Source organism: Camelus dromedarius, chromosome 8 (assembly GCF_036321535.1).
Source record: "Camelus dromedarius isolate mCamDro1 chromosome 8, mCamDro1.pat, whole genome shotgun sequence".
NCBI classification, from domain to species: domain Eukaryota; kingdom Metazoa; phylum Chordata; class Mammalia; order Artiodactyla; family Camelidae; genus Camelus; species Camelus dromedarius.
Window position 1 is genome coordinate 70300652 of NC_087443.1, and position 21657 is coordinate 70322308.

The window sequence follows — 21657 nt, forward strand, 5'->3', positions numbered from 1 at the left end:
TGGGAACACCTGACTTTGTATCCAGTGGGTCAGAAGAGCAGGTGGCCTGGGGACTCCGGAGGTACGGCTGGCATCTGAAGGGGGACAGTCTCGTTGGGGACAGTGCCCTCCACCTGCAGCGTCTGTGCTCACTCAAGGGGCTGGCGTCAGAACGGAGCTTTTCTGCAGGACACCAGTTGGTGTCAGAATAGGCGTCATTACCTTCCTTTATGCTGGTTTATGAACCAGTCTGGCACCTCCATCTGCCAGATGCTCAACCAGAATTTCGGGACTGGTTGACTCTCTATTGAATGAATAACATTCACTACCAGAAACAAAAAGGTAAGTGGTCTGATTTAGGTATTACAGTGCAGCCAGTTAAAATGCACAGAGGGGAACAAGCCGTTGTCCGATTTCTCCTCTCCTGGCAAGCCTCTGTGTCTCAGGTCTATTGTCCGAAAAATGGGAATAATATAGCTCTGACTTCATGAGGTTACTGTCAGAATTAAATTAGTTTATACATGTATATATACACACATACATACATGTGTGTGTGTCTATATATACATATATAATGTGCTTAGGACAATACTTGATCCATGGGAACTACTACATGCATATTTATTAAAACAAAACCATAAAAAGCAGAGGTGATGCAAGTTACCAAAGCAAATCGTTCTGGGATCCATCATATGATTAAGATTGCTTGTAATGTTTCCCAAAGTGAGGTTGGGGACCAGTGGTGTATAGGACACTATTTAGGTGGCACACAAACTTTTTTTTATTGTTTCAATTTTAAAATGTATACAGTGATTTCAATAGAGAGAGAACTATTGCATTCATTCACACGTTTCACAAATGTTAGGAACAGCATATCCAGATACTGAGTTTAAAGATAAATACTAAGCTAATAAGAGCACTGATGGAATGTAGATCTGGGAAAGACTGCAAACTCCTGGTCTCTGAGGCTAAGAGGCAGAGCTGGTTCTCAAACACCATCTTTTCTGCAAATAAGAGTGTTTCCTGTTTACAGTGTGTCACCTCTTCCCAGTGTCAGCACTAGTTAAAGAGACGCGGCAATGGCCTCCGGCAGACGGTCCTACTCTGGCACCCGGCTGGACCGAGATCTGACAACTGTCATGGCTCCAAGTTCACAGCCCCAAGAATCTGATTGTTAGGATGACCTCTGAAGGGACGCCTGGTGCAGAGATGGAGCCTGAAACAGCTCCATCTCTGGTCCCTTCTTCACTGACTTTTGATTTCCCTTCCTCCTTGGCCAGGTGTCTGCAGAATACCCCACCCTTTTCCCCTCCTTCCTTGGGACTTTCTACAGTAACCATATCTTAGAACCAGCAGAATGTCATTCGGTTCAAACCCTTCCTACAAATTAAGGAAGCAAAACCTAAAGAGCTCCGTCTTTTTCCCTCCACGTTCCACCAACCCCTGGGAACAGCTTTCCTGTAAGTCCCAGGGTCCAGAGTTAAAGCTCTAACATGTGCCATCAATCACAAGAACAGTGGTGGCCGCTTCCAAGTGCGGAGGGTTGGCCAGTGGTGCTGGGCCCTCTGCACGCTGGCACTGGTTCCTTAATCTTCACAGCAAACATGAGGTGGGTGATGGTTTACAGGAAAACTTCAGAGATGGTAAGAAACATGCCCCAGGACACAAAGCAGTAGGAAGTGAGCTGGGATCCTCACTCAAGTCCTGCGAACTCCAAAGCTCATGCTCTTCCCAGCACAGCCGCTCCTAGGCTGTCAACCACAGGTCGAAAAGAAAGCGCTAAAGAGGTGCCACCGGGGGGCTCCACCCGCTGGCAGGGGTGGCTTGAGTACAGGGGTGAGAAATAAACACCTGTCTCCCTCTCCTTCCAGCCTCCTGCCCTCCCACCAGTCAGCCTGTGCAAAATCTCACCACCCTGGCCCTGCTCTCAAGCGCCTCTTCTCCAGTGGAAGATTAACGGGACGCCAAAGCACCCCATTGCTCTGCTAGCATAAATTGCAAGAAAAACATTTAGAATATTGATTAAGTGCTTCATGCTAGAAGATTTAAATTTACCTCCTGTATTTCCAGGATTAGCTGACATAATGGGGTCAGTCTGCTGGCACAAATGATTTACGGAACACCCATTGGCAGCTTTCCTTTTAAAACTCAACACTTAAAATTTTCACTTGGTCACAGCCAGTGGAGTCCTGAGTACGTAGCAGTTCGGATAATCGCCTTCCTGCCACATTGAGGCTTTGGCGCTTGGGTCCTGGGAAGAGCTTCACAACGATTTCCGGTCTGGTCTGGTCCCATCCAGTACAGATGGACTTTATTTAGGGCTGATGAGATACTGGGGCAGTGGAGGGGAAGGGTAGGCTGTTCTTACAGGATGGAAGGTCTTGTTTCAGATAAAGATTTTTGCAATACTCTAATATTCAATGTTCTAGTGCAATATTCAAATATTCTAATATGTCAGAGTTGAACAGATTACAAGCAGGTGTCAAAGATACTCAAATCACACCTGCCCTCTGCCCCTCCCTGCAACCTGTAAACACTGTGCTACAACATGCCAGTGCCCAGCCTGTTGCTATAAGCGTCAAAACTCTGCTCGGCCAGGAGAACGAACTGTATTGAGGCTTTCCTGAAAGACCAGGGAGGTGCAGAGCTAGACTGAAATCCAGTGAATCTAGGTTCTCTGCTCCAAGAAAGATGCCCACGTCAAGGCCTTTGCCCCCATGGCCCATAGAGGGCCGGCACTGTCCCAGCTGTGGGACCTTCAGGGCTGGCACAGTCTGACTGCCAAGGAAGACGACCCACTTGTTGAGGGGGGAAGGGGACAGCTAGCCTTTGCACTGCTGGCTTCAGCAGTACGCATTCTTGCAAAAGCTATTCATTTGGACCCTGCTCATATCTCTTTTATGATGGAGAAAGCTGTTTTGTTAAATTCCCTTCTAGAATGTTGTCTTAAAAGTCCCGTTAGGACGAGGGGAGGAGACTTAAACTTGAGAGCTACAATTGCTGTACCTCCATCTCTCGCTCATGGCCATATTTTATTTGGTTCACGAAAAAATTGATCATGGATGCGGCTAGCCCTGTTTCCCAGAGCCTCCCCAGAACGGCCCACAACTGCCCTGCTTCCATCCCGCCAGCCCCGGCTCTGCGTGCGTGCCCGGGATCTATCCTCCCAATCACGCATCACATCCCTTTCCTGGGAAAGGGGCAGAAGCAGTGAGATTTCCTCAGGGGTCCTCAGGCCTAACCCCAACTGTATTCCCCAGTTTCAATACCTCTGTTTGACCATGGAAATCAAGGGCTTATAAAGGCCACTTTAAGAGGTCTTCTCTTTAAGCCACCTGAGTTAATAAGGCCAAATGGAGATTTTTCCAACACCTACACCTCCCAAAGATATTTCCTTTAAACAAGTTCAGTCCATTTGGTTTAAATATCCTGAGCTTTTTCCAGCTATCAGACCACTCAAGTGCACAGAAGATGAAATAATTGGTAGAATTTTGAATGTTTCTTTGTTTTTCATGTGACCGCTTTGTACGAGTCAAAGGGACATGCCGACAACAGCACAGCCCTTGTCACACTTGTTACTAATATGCCCGCCAATTAATCCTGACATGGGAGCTTGGCTGGTTACCCAAAACTGGCTTTTTTATCACCTCAGGGGGTTAGCTCTTGGATGTTTCTATGACATTTTATACTAATCAATCAACTTTCCTCTTTTTAAAGCTGAGCCTTTCACAAGAACTGCAAATGAGTCCTATACGCCCCACACTCAAGGCCACCCATTTCCCCAAACAGAACTGTGTTTGGTTTGTTGATAATTACACTTTGAAGCCGACTTTTGAAAATGTTTATTCTTATGTCTTCCCTTCCAAGGGGGAAATCTATCTCAAATGTTAAGACAGAAACCCAAGTCCCTGAGAGTTTTCTCATATTATTGTATATTTAAAAATATTACAAGAGGGTGCTTCTCGAGGGAAGTGAACTTTAGAGCTGCCAAAGATAGTTGACTTTCTCCAAATCTGTTACCAATGGATCCCAAGCTGGTTTAAGTCAGTGCTATTCTGAGTAATGACACATGCGGCTGGGACAAACGCCATTCTAAGATATTTCTAGGACCCCCCCTGGCAAATGGTAATTTATCTGAAGACAGCCAGGCTGGCGAAGGAAGGACAGATGGGAAGAATTCGTCTCCTGGGAGCCCCACGCTGAAGCAGGAGTCCTAAATCAACGCCAGGGACCACGTTCTCACGGGCTGAGGCCGTCTCATCACTCACACATCTCCCCCTAATCCTCTGGTTCACAATGATTCTTTCAGCCATTCTTAATATAGGTCATCACGCTGCAAAAAGTTTTACTGGCGAACTTTCCGTCTTTCCCCTGTGCCCCGTCTCACGGAATTTCCGCAGGAAGAGCCCCAGCATGAAGCACGAGCTTTCTGCTTTCCCCATCATTCCATCGCTACCTTCAGGAAATTCTGGGACATACAACTCTCTTAAAATCTCCTCCCTTTCTCTTTTTCTCTTTCCCCCTCAGCTTTATTGAGGTATGACTGACAAATAAAAATTGTATTTTTCTGAGGCGTACAATGTGATGTTTTGATACATGTATACGTTGTGACAGGTTTACCTCAATCAAGCTAATTAACACGTTCGTCACCTCACATAGGACCGTGTTTGGGGGGACGGGGGTCAGAACAACTCAGCTGTACTCTCTTGGCAATACTGTAGTGTGTACTTGAAATTTGCTAACTGTAGTCACCGTGCTGTGTATCAGAGCTCCAGGTCTCATTCATCCGGCATATCTGAAATTGTGTACCCTGTGACTAGTATCTCCCCATTTCCCTACCCCCCAGCCCCTGGTGACCACCATTTTTGACTCTGCTTTAAAGACTTCAACTTTTTTAGATTCCACATATAAATGAGATCATGAATCTGGAGGACATTATGCTAAGCGAAATAAGCCAGACACAGAAAGACAAATACTGCATGACCTCCTTTTCTATTTTTTCCCTCTTCCTCTTTGTCTATGCCTAATTCAAAGAGCCCAGGTTGTCCAAGGTCATGAAGCAAGGCAAAAAGCACACTGGCCTCCGAGTCAGAAACCCTAGCCCCTCCAGAGAACTACTGTGTGATCTCAGGTACGTCACTGGCCTGCCTCTGCCTCAGCTGCCTCATATGTAAGAGAGAGGGGTGTCTAGCATACTCGACTCATGGTCTGCTGGGAGGACTAAAGGGCACAATGCACGGGAAAGATGTTTTGCAAAACAAAACACACTCTACACCTGTTAGTGCTGACTCCCACCGAAGTCCCTTCTGTAACACCTCACCCCAAGCAAGACACAGCACCACCATCCCTCTCTTGCGAAGGGACCAAGTGGCCAATTGACTTGGGATTAAGATACCTATCGCACGTGATGTTCTGGAACATTCGCTCTGTCCCAGGCACTAAGCATTACTCCACTTAATCCTCTCGATCTAGCAGCTAGGTGGTCCTTGCATTTTATAGAGGAGGAGGCAGTCTTGGAGAGGCCATGATGCTGGTGAGGACAAGAGCCAGGCTCTGCACACAGGCTTGGCTGCAGGACCCATGCCTTCACCTGCACTGCATAGGTACAAAAACGGGCTCAAATGGGTAGCTGGCTTAGGAAGTGAGGTGAAGTTTTATGGAATCCTTAAGGGCTCCCTGGAAGTAAAATGCTGCTGCTCCAAGATACGTGGACTCTGCGCATCACAGGGAAGAGAGGTGTGGCCACCCCCTCTTTCCCTGGTGCTCCCACACCTCCATTTCTCCCTCTGCTGAGAAGTTAAATGGCAGCGCTGAGATAAGTATCATGCTTTAATTTTACTTTGCCCCTCCATTTATGAGGCAGAGTTCTTGTCCCTAACACAGGGGAAGAAAAGGCTGTTTCTTGGGAATAGACCTCATGTGCCCCTTGATGATGCCAGGGCAACGCTGCAGTGGTACAGAGTGCCCCTTACAGGGAGGGGTGTCTGGGCAGCTCTTGTTGGAGGCAAATATTGTGTGGCTGAGCCAAGCTCTGCACCCCAGGATGCAGAAGTCAGGTGATCTGGTGGGGCAGGGGCAGCGAGGTGGGGAGAACACCTCCTCATGGCTGACAGGCTCCCCTCCCGTTGGGGAAACGCATCTCACGGAGTTTCTGTGAAGATTGTTCTTCTGAGATGGCATCTATTAACTTAATCTGACCTTCCAAAAATGTTGACAAGCTGCATCATGCCCACAATTTGTAAGTTCACTGCGGACAGATTTTGGTTTTTTTGAATGCCCATCTCCATGAAGTTTCCAAAACACAGAAGGAACTTAATAAATAGGCTGAACACTGCCTCTGCTGCCATGCTTTGTGCATCTCAGACAAGTGCAGACAAAAGCCTGGTTTTGCTGCAGCTGGAGCTCGCCTCTTCTTGCGGTCAGGAACCACCTCTGACCCACTGTCATCACCTCATCATAACAGGGTCCTACCCTCATCTGGCCACCTGTCTCTACTGATGCTGGAGTCTGAGTGGACCTGACAAGAACAGGTATGTCTGGACACAGGAGAAAGCAGCACCCAGAGATGAAGAGACTGCTCTGTCTCCCTCCAGATCTACTCTGTGCAGGTCACTTCTCCCTGAACCTCGGGGCTCTGCTGCAGGATGGGGCAGTTAGCTGCCAAAGTATTCCCCACGCCTCCTCCCAGTTCTGCATTTTCTACACGGGGCTTTGGAGATGGGAAGTGCTCAGGAAATGCTCTGGAAGCATGAGGAACATCTGGTTGACCTTAGGCTGGTGGCTTCCCTACCTGTATTCTCCTTAGTGTTGTGTGTGTGAGTGCGTCTGCAGGTGTTGGTGGAGACCCAGGAGGAAGAGGAGAGGGACCAAAGCCCAGCTGAATGGCAGGAAGGATATTCTAAGATGAAGAGGGGAAGCTGCAGGTGAGAAGACAGCAAGCAAATCAGAAGTGGAAAAATTGTCCCAATACTTTCTAGGGAACAGACTGGGTTGTGAGTCAAGGAGGTATTTAGCAAAGAAGGCTTCCGACAAGCGTTCTGGTGAGGCTGATCCTTGGCGGGGCCAGGGGTGGGGGAAGAGAGGATGTATTCCAGTGACAAATGTGTAGTGACAGCATGGTGCATGGCACATGTCCCCTCCCCTAATACGGCTGGAGGCGGAAGTCACCACATGGTCACCACTGCCCCCTAAATCCAGGAAGAACCATGAAAAAAACACAGGACTCACAATTCCCGGGACTGGCTCTGTGACTCACTAGCTCCGTCAAGAGAGTTACCTGGATGAGCCCCCACGTCCGCCAGTGAGACAACAAGGCTAACAGCACCGCAGCAACAATACAGTAGCAGCGCCCCTCCCGCAGCCGTCAGGAGGGTGCCCGCCAAGGAGATAAAGTGTGTGCAAATGCTTGGTGAACAGAGGAATACGTTCCCAAATAGCTGAATACTCGATAACGACGGAAAAAATATCAAGAAAAAGGCAGAATAAACACTCTGCTTTGACTCAAGTCAGGAAACCACCATTAGAGTGTCACTGCAGATCCGGATGAACCCCAGAGAAGTCGCTGGGCCTTGCTCACTGGTCTCTATTCACACGAGGGGTTTTCAGCCCAGCTCCTCTCCCACAGAGGAGCTTCCTGAAGAACGATCCTGGATGGGACTCTACGTTTGCATTAACGCTGCGCAAGTAACACTGTCTCTGGTTTATCTTTAGACAGAGCCGAATACTCCACACTGAGTCTAAGGGGCAGTGATGGTGACAGAGCAAGAGCTCCTTCGTTTCCCACAAGCTGCTGTTTTGTAGAGAACACCGAGTCAGCGTAAGAAATAAATAAAGAGCCAATTTGACCCCACCACCCCACAAACAGAAAGCTAAAGGATTTCTCTGCTCAGCCCCCTCATTTTACAGGTGAAGACACCGAGGCCGAAGCCCTGCCCCTTGTAAACGGTAGAGTCGGTTCCCGAGCTCATCTTCCTCTCCACCCTACGGCACATCACCACCTCCATCTCGCATGTTTAAAATGCACTTTTAAGATTCAAACCTGAGCAGCATTCTATCATTCGCCATCCATCTCTAAATGCATTTCAGAAAATGAATCTGTGCCGCCCGCCCCCGCCCCCCCCCCCCCCCCCCCCGCCAAGAAGTGAGTGCCCACAGGGACTTCGGCCCCTGCTCTTCTTACCTGTAAATTTGCACAAGGCGGTAAAACATGAGTGGGGATTTCATTCTCAGACCCCGCTGGCCCCAGGGGCTTGTTCTTGACCCGGAAGGCTGTGGTGGTGGTGGCAGTGGTGGTCTGAGCTGGGAGGGCTGGCTGCCACACCGTCACATCCGAGCCATTGCCAAAGGCTTGAATTGCATTTTCTGCAGTAAAACAGGAGGAAATCCAATTTCAAAGTCAAGCAGCAAATGTAACAGACAGGATACATGAAGCCAAAGAGGCACACTAGAAACTCTGATGAGTGCACTGGACTTCTCTGAACAGAACCCATCCATCCATCCTCCCTACATGTGCTGAGAGCCAGCCATGGGTCAGATGCTCAAAAATCAATTCACTCATTAAACACTGAGCTGGACACTCAGCTATGCTCTAAGTGCAACAAATATTTATTGTGTCCCTATTTGTGTACCAGGTGCTGAGCAAGATCCTTGCCCTGAAACACTCATCAGTCGATCCTTTTGAAACCCAGCCTCAGACCTGTTATTTGGGATCATAATCACTGTTCCATCTTCCAGGAAAATGCTTGGGCTTTGTCAAAATCCTATACTAAAAGCAAACTAATTAGTGGGTTTTTTTTTTAAGCACCACATCTCTAATTACGAGACGGGGGTGACTCAGGGGCATGATACTCATTTGGCAGGCAGTAGAATAAAAAGCAAAACAATATGATTCACTACCACGAGCACCTACTATGAACCCAGCATTGCTCAAAGTACCAATGCAATCAGTTTCTTTAAAAGAAAGAAAAAAAAAATCTATCCCAAACCTCATCAATAATAAATAGTGAAAATTTAAGTAAGATTATTTTTTCTCTTTCTGCTTCCAGTCTTCCAAACAAAATCTGCATAATTAGGACGGAGTAGCCCTGCTTAAATTAAAAGTTTAAAATGTAAAACTTTAAAAGCTTATTACAATTTCATGGGATTAGATTGTTTTTATGGCAAGAATAAATTGGTTGTGTGTTGTTCCCTTCCCCCAAATGAATAAAAAACAGTTTTTAATCAGGTCCTCAGGGATTTGGCCTGGATTTAGGATTTTTTTTATTTCATATTCATTGTATAGGAAATCAAACTCCTCCATTTGGGACCTGAATGTGCAAATTGTTAACGTATGACTCTTAGCTGGCATTTTTTGATACACAAGACAGAATAATTTAAGCCTAATCTTCCTCTTAGAAGTGACATTTTGTTCTAAAATTGTTATCCTTCAAGTTCAGCAAATTGGAAGCTTGTTTTCTAAAACTTTACATTTTCCAGGCTGTAAGAAACAGCTTCAAATTAGTATCAGTGCTTCTTAGGCTCCCAGCCATGTTACATGGCTTAACGGGCAGGTGGAAGGTAAAGAAAGAGGTATTTGCGGGACTAGTTTCCTTAAGTGCCCCAGGACAACAAGAGCAAAACAACAAAACCCTCCTTTTCCTTGTGAAGAATGGCAGATTCAGGAGACTGCTGCCATGTGTTGACACTACCTGTGATTTCCAGCCTGTCTGCCTTGCTACTTGGGGAGACTTTGCGCATTTGCTCATTCATTCATTCAAAAGTCCGGGGAACATCCACTAAGCCTCAGGCACTGCTCTGTGCTGGGGATGGATCGTCAGTGGACCGCAAAGAAACAATAACAGACAAAAGTCCCTGCCCTCATGGAAGCCACATTCTGGTTGAGGAGGCAAATAAGTAAAATATGTAACACATTAGGTAGTGAGAAATGCTTGCAGACAAACTAAGCAGGGGTGGGGTTCAGGGAACACTGCGGGTGGGAACAAAGAAATACAGCTTAAATGAAGTTGGCCAAGGGGCACAGGGTGACATCTGAAGAAAGACCTGAGTGACGGTAACTGGCATCTCCTCTCCATCTCCAGATCATTCTCCGCTCTTCCCCTCACCTCTGCCATGCATTCTGGCTTAAAAGTAACTGTTTCCCTCCCAATTACCAGAAGGAAACCATAGGTTGGAGTCGTGCTCATGTTAGGGGAATCGGAGAGCTTTGGTTAACCTGAAAGGAGCAGAACTGGGTTATTGCATTTGGGTTGGAATCGACGAATTCCAGTTCCTTCTTCTCAGGGGCCTGTTGCAAGAGACTGAATTTACAGCCCTGTGTCTTTGGTAGGCTGGCTCCTTCTAATTAAAGTATAAATGGAATGACTAAGAAAAATTCTGGCTGGCTTTGGTCCCTGTCGAAGACCAAGTGCACTTATTTTTATTGAAAAGTCATTAGCAATAAGATACCATTCTCCCCCGTCATCAAAATATTATTAAGCATGGACAACTTTCATTTCCCTTAGAGGCAGTGGTTTCCCAGCCCAAGTGAGTATAATCTTTCCTCACACTGACCTCTATTGTCATTGCTTTATCTTCATTAAAACTTGTATTCTGCCAGAAGAGTGTGCAGAATGTGAAAAAGAGGAGATGATATAGATATATATATATATAACATATATATATATAAAATACATATATATAGATATATTTTAGTAAGGACCAAACAAGAGGCTTAAGGTATAGTTCCCTGGTGTGCCCAGTTTCTTTGCAAATGTACTTCAGGCTAGTTTTATGGGTTTAAAATTTCTCTTACGTGTCCAAAAGCTTGTTTTAGTTTTAAGATGATCAAAGCATTTGGTTACAGCTTTCCTACTCAAGTACCTACTGAACAAATCTCTTAGGTTTGTCTTCTCAACAAAAGGAACAATTGAAAAAGTTTTAGAAATAACACTTAAAAACTCTTCCATGTGCACGTGGTGAACAGTTAGCTAATTCTTTAAAAATTGGTCATCGCATCATGGAGAAATTGTCACCTGAGGACACAGCGCTTAGGAGGGTGGCTACGACGTCCTAGAATCCTGGTCCACCCCTCCCACTGGAAAGTCATACCTGGTCCCTGACGCCCAGGCGTATGTTCTTGTCCAGTAGGCCCTTCAGTATCAGGCATGAAACAAAAGCCCCTCGGGACTCAGGGGGCTGTAGAAGGAACTACAGCTTTGGATTCTGTCTCTGGCACGGGTGCTCTATGTGAAATGGAGACGATAATAATTTTCTAGGACTCTTGTGCAGGTTACATTCAATGAATGTATACACTCCCTCCAGAGTGAGTTTACACTCCCTATGGAGTGTTTGCACACACAGAAGGTGCCCCATAAATTAACGGTGGCTGCCACAAAATGTGAGTGAGGTATCCAAGCATCTCAGCTGGTTCAACACCTGGAAAGTGCACGTCCTGGATAAAAGGGAGACCCAGCACAGAGCTTTCGGAGTTCATCTGATCGTGCCCATCATTCACCCCCGTACATTTCTCTCTATCCTTCTCCCTTTGGGAAACATGTTTCTAAATTGCCTAAAGGACTCTACAGTAATAACCAATACTGTTTCCAAGCAGAGTCCCCCACCTCCAACCCCATCTCCAGAGATAATCTGCATCCTCGAAGCTCCGGGCTGCATTGCCAGCCAATCCCAACTCAAGAACTGTTGCTTCTCCTCAGAGCCAAGCCCGAACATCCAGGGGACTATTGACGTTTAACATTCTCGTTTTTCTCAGGGAGCCCTCGGAGGCCTACCCCCATCTAATCTGTCTGAGCTTCTCCCACTGTCTATTCCGCCCAGGTTTTAAGAGCCTTTGGAACTGACTCGGCGCTGGTTGCCAAGATCAAAATTTCATCTGTGGGTAGAAGTGTTCTTTCCCACATAATGTGCTCTCAGTGGTTTCACTCTCTCCCTCTCTCGGGCTCTAGACGCACTGTCTTGGCAGCACCCAGTTCATGGCTTGCTCTGTCCCTGCTGAGTGATGCAGCAGGGCCAAAAGGAGCCGGATTCACCATCCGCCATCAGGGAAAGAGAGACAGAGAGACGGAGGAGGCAGATGCAAGAAACGTGAAGGTACAGCTTGAAGTTAGAGGGGAAGACATGTTTGTATATTTGTTGCCTATTTTTTCCAAACTCACTGAGACATGTGTTGTCCTTGAAGAAATTCAGGAATTTCAAACACTCCTCCAGGTCGTTTCCACTGTTGCTGCAGTCACACCATGGGGCCACGCTGAGGCTACTGGAGTCTATGTAGTTGGGGGTCATGACTGTACCTACAAGAGTAAAAACAAGGCAGGCATTTTAATCTTGTGTGATGATATAAACTTTTCTACAGCCTAGAAAGAAACAAATGTTCTTCTGACAGCGGATGCACCGTGGCTAATTACAAACATTGTGTTTGCTGAGTGGGAAATTATGTTAAGCAATGCATTTTCTTGGCAATTTCTCTTGAGCACATAAAATAATTTACACATTTACTTAAAAAATTCGAACAGAACTCCTTGGGCTGCACTTAGGGTATTTTTCTCTGCACAAATGGTATGCATGTCGTGGAGGAGGAGAGAATTAACTTGGAATGCATGAGTTGCCAAATCCCTTGCATTTTCTTGAAAATGTCATTAATCTTTATAAATAGATAGAGCTGGTTTTACATATCTTAAAAATCCTTTCAGGACTTTGAAATCCACTTCCCTCGGAAGCAAATGGCTCCTTCAGAGGAACACAGGGAAGCTGAGAAGCTCTCCTTATAGGTTACGCAGCATCCTGAATGTATATGAAGAGGCCTCTGCTCACCAGACTCTCAACTGATTTACATAAAGTCTTCCACGTTGTGACGAAATCGGAAACAAACAGTGGAAATTCTCTAAGCCCATGGCTCCTAGAGTATTTATTGTCTCAGTGGTCCTCAAAAGTCCTCAGAGAAATGCTGGGTGGTCTCTCTTGCCTACATCTTCCTGTATTCATTGTTTTCCTGATGCGTTCTGTCCTGGCACAGATAAACAATGCATGTATACTTAATAGGACCCAAATGTCTTCTCCTGGGCGGTTCACACCAGGCAATGCCTTTTCATGCCAAGAAGCCTTCTGTTTTTATATATTTTATGGAAGTAAGAAGTAATAGGCAGTCCAGTGAGCCACGGGATATATTTGGTTCAGAAACAGAAAAAAAAAATTATTTTTAAGCTCTTCTGGGTCAAGGGTATATCTTCTTTGCCCTACATCCCTTGCTGACTTGAACTACATCGTGTCCCATTATACCTTGAGATGAAAACATTAACCCACAGCAGAAAGCAGCTTTTAACTTTGGGCGAGAAGGGAGCGGGCACCCCCCAAACACTGAGTGAGACGGTTAGAGTATGTGCACCAAGCACCCATGGTATGCCTGGCGCCATAATGGATCCCTGCCATTTGGAAGAAGTAGGAACAAGCTTGGTTCTGAGAGAAGCTAGAACCCAATGACCAGTGTAGAGGGAAAGATCTGGACCCAAGAGAGAAATAAACTTTGGTCCATTGAATGCACTGTCTCGACCAGCTGGTCCCTTAAATGATGAGGATTTCATCATCCTCAGGTATGTAACAGTTTGCCAAGCCAGGAGTGCCTGGGAGCTCTGTGCCTTCGCCCCTCGTAGAGGATTTAATGAGCATGTGCGCCTGGAAGGTACGGACTTAAGGTGTTAGCAGTGATTACATCCGGGAGTGGGGCAGAAGATCCTTAACATTGTCTCCTCTGGGTTTCTCTGTATTTTTTTTTTTAATTCTTTACAATGAGCACACCTTAATTACTTCCATTATTTCTTAATCTGAAATTCCACAGTTGATAAGTAATCCTTACTAGAGACTACTTAAGAAGAGGAGAGAGTGAATGCAAATTTAGAGTCCTGACTGCAGGAAGATGAGCTCATGGGACACACCGTAAGAACAGTGAAAGGTACTACCTGGTGAAAGGTACTACCCAAGGGAGCACGAGAATCCTTGCAGACAGCGTTGGGAGGAGTGTGCAGGCACCTGCAGTGTCCCTGCATTAAGTATCCTTGGTTTTTCCCAGTGGTTCTTGCTGAAGATGCTCCGGTGACAAAGAATTTGGTCCGTGCTGTCGCTCTTGGTGGGACGTTATTCCTGCTTGGTGACTTATGTGATGCTGGCAGGAGCTCACACCCTGGCTGAGCCATCACGCTTCTGCCAACCATGATTTCGCTCATCCTTCCACAGCCTTCACTCTGTGTTCCTTCTCTAACATCAGTCATGAGAGAGCCCTGCCACCAAGGCTCCTGCAGTGCCCGGAACCGGCAGTTCCTCCTTCCCTCCTGCCTGGCCCGTTTATCCCTTGGCATGAGTCTGCCTCACTCTGTCCCTCTTCCAACTCACTGGTGCCTCGTTTAACTGCATGGTTCTCCTGAATGCCATGAACCTGCTTCTTCTATGGTCTCAGGTCTTGGAAGACAGAAAATATTCCTTCCGTCTGTTCTCAGGGGGAAAAAATTTACCCAGACCCCTTCGTACCCACCAGGAGCTGAATTATCAAGAATAATGGCAAACAGGAATCCCATTTCTGGGAAACAGCCCTTTTGATTTCCCCAGATTGAATGACTTCCAAGTTCCCTTTCTCCAAAGTTCCCTAATTCAATTAACTTGGTTTGACTCACTCTCCTCTTCCCCCACGCTTTTCCCCCTACTTCTGTGCCATGTGGTCGGTTCTCTAACTGAGGTGCTTCCCAAGTCTCCACACTTGCTGCTTTCTTGCTCCTTAATAATCCCTGCTTCCTGCCTCTGTGCATCCATTAGCTTTTTTTTTTTTTTTCCTTTTTTTACCAGCAAGTCCTAAAGGGCCCAACATCAAAACACCAGCACAGAGGGCTACTAGGAGCTTTTTACATCCACAGAGAGCAGCGGGCTACAATGGAAGGAGTCTGACTTTTCTCCCTTCCGCATTCTCTCCCCAGTCTTACCAATAAGCCCCGAGTAGGCGAGGAGGCAGTCGGCGTAGTTCTCCTTCAGACAGCTGCTGACAGACCTTGACTCTGGTTGGCAGTTGGTGAAAAAATCCGCCAGGCGGGATCTGCAACAGGAAAAAAGGGCATGGGGGATGTGCTTTAAAATATCCTAAGCTTGTGGACAGACACTTTTTTTTTCCTTTATTCTTTTGTTGATAGGCTTTTTTCCACACAGACAAAATACAGAAAACGTGAACTCAAAGTGTTAGCATCCTCTCTTACACAACCCCCCCCCCAAACCGTCCCTGCACCCACCTGCGTCTGCTTCTTCACAGAGAAGTCTTCAGGGCCTATAACTGGAGAAATCAAGATGCTTTGAAGTTTCCATTCAATATTTATTTCTGACTAGACTTATTTGCATCTTTAGGAAATATGGTTCTGCACGCACTCACCGGAGATCCACACTGGGAAAATATTTACTTTATACAGAAACATGTCCCTAGCATCAAAATAAGATCCTACAGCCCATCTGCTCCCGTAATTCCTAGTGGCTTTAAAAATATGTGTATCTGTCTTATAAGTCATGTCTCATCCACCACCCCAGCTTGGGCGGTGTGTGTGTGGGGGCAGTAATTTATTCCAGCCCAGTGATACTGAGGAGCTCGCCTTCCCAGAACCGAAGGGAAGGAACGGCAGGAGGACAGGGTGATGCTGGTTCTGGGTGCGGTTTCTTTGTCTGACTGGGTGTAGCGGGTCCCCTGGTCAACAAGCAGCATCTGCCTGCGATTCTGGAAGCCTCCAGGGGCCAATGCAGTCCACCCAGAAGCCCTGGATGGTGGTGGAGTTGCAGAGACCCGGAAGTGGAGATGGGCCACAGACAACGCTGGTCTGGGGAGGAAAAGGGCTCTTTGTGGCCAACTGGCTATTTTTTTTTAATCTGAAGAGGATATTGTTGGAGAAATCCTGAATGAGCGCTGGGCCACCTCTGAGGTCATCATCCAACAGAGCAGACAACAGTTCTGTTTCTGTGTGAGGAACACAACGGACTTCAAGAGCACTGAGATAATCTGGCAATCGTGGGAGACAACGAATGGTTGTCTCAGCTTTCTCCTTTTTTGCTTACTCGGGTTGGCAGCCAACATACCCAGGCTTGTTTTCACTTCTTTCCACCCAGGAAACTGTATTTACCGAGCACACTTAGTGATACAAACAAGCTTGCGTTGGTGGGACAGAGCAAGGGAGGACGGACGTGTGCAGATCACAGAGGTGTATGAAGGGCCTGCAGGAAGCACATTCTGTGTCCCTTTCCTGCAACTTTAACTGGAAGGGGATTAAAAGGCCTGATGAAATTATCTAAGTTCACAGCGCACTGCAAAGGCTGCATAGTGTTCTTGCAGGATGGGGCGCTCTTGGAACCCTTGTGAACAAGGCGTGTCTGCACCTGCCTGTCTGTGCCGATCTGCACACTCCGTATGTCGAGTGCCTGGTTCCATCACTGTGACTCCCGGGGGCAGGTGCTGGAGCTCGGCTTTATTTTCTTTGCACAGCACCTGACACTCCTCAGACAGTCCCTTTACAACGCTTCCCAAGCAGGGACATGTGCTGAAGCTAAGTGGCTCGGCCAAATCCTCTAAATGAGGCTTGTGGGTGCGCCTGGATCTCTCCCACGGTCCAGCCTCGCTGCTGTTTTCTGACTCTAATTGAACACACTGAAGGGCATAAAACCTGGTCATTTTCTGTAGCCTGGTTAAAGGACTTATTTTTCAGAGGAAATCCCCAAAGGTGACCCAGGCTTACTCAACTGGCACCAACGGCATCCAGCTTGGATTGAGTGTTAATTTCAGAAGAATTTTCCTGGTCATGAAAGTTAATGATCTAGTGGCACCGGGCTTCTAACTCTGCAAAAGCCAACTGTGGTGCAGGCAGCTGGGGCTCCAGGTCTGCACGCAACCTGATCAGCTCTCTGACCCGGCAGCCCCGTGCTCCCGGCCGTCCCCCAGAGATGGACGAAAGGTCGTGCTATCTCCGAGTCTCCTGTTACTCGCAGTCTCTCGAGCAGACTATTAACTGAACAGCACCGTGATGCGGATTACTATCCTCCAGCACGAGGCTAATGCCACCAGACTCATTTTGCTTAACAACCTCAGAATTGACTCACAATTGGACTCTGGAATGGAAGCCTAATTGAGTCAGTCTGCTGCAGAGAACATAACCCTGATTGGGAGGATAAAACTAGATATACTGCTCTGAGCATCATCCCGGACAGGCTGGTTTTTTGAGACAAGACTGTCAGCACAGATTCCACTCCTAAGACAGAATCAGCCAGCGGATGGAAACAGTTTCAAAATGACCGTGAGCACATGCATCACGACGACACTAACATTTCCCGAGTTCCTTCACCTTTGACCCACCTCCACCAGACATTTATACTTGGAGATAGGATAGCCACTTTATAGGATTCACATTTCCCAGACAGAAAAACCGAAGCAAGAAGAAGTTTATGCAGCAGCGTGCGGGAGCCAGCTCGTTATGGGCGGATGGGGACATTTTCAGGAATTTCGCGAGTCGGTTAACATCACAGTGGTAGCTTGAAAGCGGCCTTGGTGGGAGTTTTTACACAATGATAATCAGCAAGCACTACAAATCAGGGCCTTGTGCTGTTCTTGGAGAGCTGGTTGTTAAATATTTACTGGCACAACACTCTTTAAAAACCAGCATGATGTAGTCAGTCCCAATGTGTCTTCTCTTGGCACTTCCTGGACAGCCTTCCCCTCCCATCCCCAACCACCTTTGTCTCAAATGAAATGTGAAATAATGTAGTAAATTAACCCCCAGTCCTCAGTATCTTCCAAAGAAAGAAAACAGACCTCCCCAAAGATCCTCCCATCCCAACAACAGTCCTCTGTCCTCTGAAGTCTCTTAAAGCAATGTGTGCAAATGATTACGTGAATTGACAAAGGAGCTGACTTCTTGTCCGTTCCATTGACTGATGATGAATCAGTTCCCTGTCCCTGAACTCAAATAACCTGCCCCCTAGAAGCCCAGAGAAACAAAAGCTTACAATGCAACAGTGGCTAGTTTTTGATAAAAGGTAAAAAAGGCTGCTAATAAAAATGACACCTAACGTGGATGAAGTATTTAGTATATGCTAAGTATGTCTTCATGTACTTTACATTTTTTTCTGATGACTCTCATAAGGTAGGGACCATTATTTTATTATCCAAATTTTACAGAGGAGGAAACCACAGCTTAGCAAATTTAGACCAGAGTGAAATAGTGAGTAGGAGAGCCAGGATTTAAAACCACACATTCTGATTCTAAACTTAAGCTTTTAAGAACAGAAGCTGATTTCAGAGCAGGTGTAATACTGAGACTGAGACTTGAAGGAAGGGTAGGATCCTGCAGGTAAATGTGGAAGAGGGTACTCCAGGCAGAAGAGGGTACTCCAGGCACACCCACAAGCATATGATAAAGTAACCACGTTCATAATAATCTCAGGGTAACAATCACGGGGTGTTTGTACCTGCCAAGCATGGATCTAAGTGTCTGACATGGATTCACATATTTAATTCTCACAACAACCTTGGTAGGTGATACTAGCATCCCCATTCCACAGATGAAGACACTGAGGCAAACAGAGGTTAAGTAATTCCTCCCAGGCTGTAGAGCACTGTGGTGAAGCTGGTACAGGACCATATTCGGCGGGACTCCAAAGCCTGAGAACATCCTCAACCACCACACCTAACACACACATCATCCATAAAATTGTTAGTCGTTCACTTGAGATGGCCGGGCCAAAGGATGCAAATGGTGAGTGACAGGAGATCGTGCTGGCAAGATCACGAAGGACCTCGAATGACCTAAGGGTTTGGATTTTACTGTAAAAGCAGTGGGAGCCACTGAAGGATTTTTGACAGAGAAGTAACGCGATCAGATCTGCAGAGCAGGAAGACTCTTGGGTCTCCCAGTTGTTAAGCAAAGATTTGCTTCGGACCTGTTCTGTGCCCTCCCTGTTCTAGCCACGATGAGAAGAGCCAGAAACAGGCCAAAGGCAGGAGGGACAGTTATGCGGGAGGCTGCAGCCAGCGGAGGTACAGAAGAGAAGAGGGCCAGAAAGGGAGGAGGGGAGGAGGATGGCTGAGCGGAGGGAAGGCTGGGATGGAAGTCAAGATTGCAGAAAGGAGGGGGCAGAATCTGGCGTGAGCAGCTCAGTAGACAGTGGTGCCACGCAGCATGGCGGGGACACAGAAGAGGACAGGGCTGCAAGGAAGAGAGTGAGGTGGGTTGTGGCTGTGCTGAGTTCATGGTGCCAGGGGAGCCAAGTGTCTAGCGGGTTGTGTGCACCCCAGATCTTCATCTGTCCGGTGGCCAACCAGAGTGTGAGCGCCTGCAGTCCTGCCGGCCCCCGAATCCCAGGACCGCCCCCCCCGCACATGCCCTCCTTCCCACCCTGGGTTAAGAATCACGCTGTAACCTGTGTCAATGGCTTCCTTCCCCAGCCCAGGCTGCAGTGATCCAAACAAGAAGGCTTACATGTCCTGTGTGGGATTAGCAAAGAAATTCCACAATTGGATTTCTTCTGGAGACCAGAAATCTCCATGACGACAGCAGTGATGAACCTGATTGTTTTCTCTCAGAGAAAATGAAAAGAAAATGAATAGGCACTAATGTAGAAACGTATCTCCCTCAGAAAGAGAAATTTCCCGCCCTTAAAGAGGAGGAAAATGCCGGCAAATGCCAAGTTGGCCTCAGGAAATCTGCTGAAGAGAAAACAGTGGTTTGTGCAGAAGATCTCGTATGAAAGGAAGCATGCTGCTAACTGGAAATAGAAAAATGATTATAATGATAAAATCTAGGAGAGTCTTCTCAAACAGCAGATGGTCTTTTGACAGTGGAGGAAAAATCATCTACCTACTTGTGTTGTTAACATTTTGAGGAAAATCGTGTTACGATGAACAGGTAGAAAACATACTAGTAATGATGCCCAGTTCAACTCATCCTGGGTTATCCTAATCCTCTAAATGTTTTTTTTTTTCCAGGCCAAATTCCACACTTGGACACAAGCTGTGTGGTTGGTGGAATGGAGCCCTGGACTAAAAACTGTGAGATCCTGAACGAGATCCAGGCTCTAACACTAACTACACAGAGTTCCTGAATATGTTGCTTTACTTAGCTCTTGGACTTCCCTTCCATGTCAGAAATACTATTGGACACTGGAAGCTACTTGGGGAAAAAAAAAAAAACAGAACACTTCTTTCTGAAGCATGATTATTATTTTCACCCTTGATTCTATTCTACCATTACAGATAATTTTAGTGTCAAGGCATTTGGTTTCCTTTGAGTATAGAGATCAGATTTTTCTAGTGGATCCCCTCATCTCACACACAAGAAAGCTGAGGGCCAGAAAGGTGAAGGTCCTGTTCACTGTCACATTGTAAGTGGAGGAAGATGGCCTTCCCTGGAAGAAGGGTCACCAACTGCCTGTTAACAGCTCCAGAAGGGGAAAGGGAGGAGGGTGTTGGGCTTTAATTTCCCTGGGATTTTGTTCAAGTCTTCAGGTGTATAATTGCTCTGTCCCTCCTGCCATCTGACCAGCTTGTTCTTCAAAATCTTCTCGCTAAGGTTTCCCTGATGGCACAGCCTCAGCGAGCACTTTACATGCAATGCAGGAATGCAGTAGGGGTCAGAGCAGGCAGACGGAACACTGCTTAGGAGGGTGGTGAGTCTGGCAATGAAGGAGGCTCCCCTTTACTAAGGGGCTTTCGAGATGATACCAGTGCTCAGCCAGGACTGCAAGACTTGCCAACCCACCTGAAACCCAAAACCTTGAAACAGTCTCCATTTATTAATCTGCTCATGTAAGAAATCACCGGTGTTCTTGACCTGAACCCAATGTGAACATTAACGTTTTAAAATCTTGGTTTTCAATTCAAGCCATTTAGTTTCTGAAAGCTCTCTCAGCGGGTCAGTTAGAGGAGCCAAAATATGACGGCCTGGGAGTGACACACACCTGCTTCTAATCCCAGCCTACTTTCCATGGTCAAATACCTTAGCAAGGTATTTAACTTCTCCAACCCTTAGTTTCTTCACCTGGAAAATGGGGCCAATGATATCTGGCATTGCTTTAAATGGCTGCTGTGAGACCAAGTGACAATTACATAAAGCACCTGGCTCAGAACCTAGAACACATATTGCCCAATACATTTTTACTTTCCATCCCTTCATCTTTTCTCCTCAGTTTCTGGTCCATTCTAATGTTAAGCTCTTACAACAAAAACACAGCAACTCAACACAGAGAAACATACAGCTTTATCTTCTGCTGGTCCCTATGTTACACACAGGCAGACCTCAGAGATATTGTGGGTTCAGTTCCAGACCACTGCAGTAAAGCAAATATTGCAATAATGCAAGTCACCCGTATTTTTTGGTTTCCCAGTGTATATGAAAATTATGCTTACACGATACTACAGTCCATTAAGTGAGCAATAGTATTGTCTAAGAAGTATACATACCTTAATTAAAAATACTTTACTGCTAAAAATGCCAAAACAATTACAATCATAACATCGAAGATCACTAATCAGTGACATGAAGGGAGCAAATGCTGTTGGAGAAATGGTGCCGACAGACTTGCTTGACACAGAGTTGTCTCAGACCTTCAATCTGTACAAAATGCATTCTCTGCAAAGTGCAATAAAATGAGGTGTGCCTGTACTCGGTACACGCTAATCTACAG

General features: G+C 46.5%; 1 protein-coding gene across 3 annotated transcripts in view; it reads right to left on the bottom strand.

The window, feature by feature from the left end:
• GFRA1 (GDNF family receptor alpha 1) overlaps nucleotides 1-21657 on the bottom strand; it is a 197492-nt gene that overhangs the window by 21239 nt on the left and 154596 nt on the right. For all 3 annotated transcript variants that reach the window (XM_031461830.2, XM_031461834.2, XM_031461829.2), the window contains 3 exons: nucleotides 14937-15046; nucleotides 12129-12263; nucleotides 8159-8340 (listed from right to left, as the gene is read on the bottom strand). In XM_031461830.2, the coding sequence (XP_031317690.1) occupies nucleotides 8159-8340; nucleotides 12129-12263; nucleotides 14937-15046 (427 nt within the window). The remainder of the gene's footprint in view (nucleotides 1-8158; nucleotides 8341-12128; nucleotides 12264-14936; nucleotides 15047-21657) is intronic.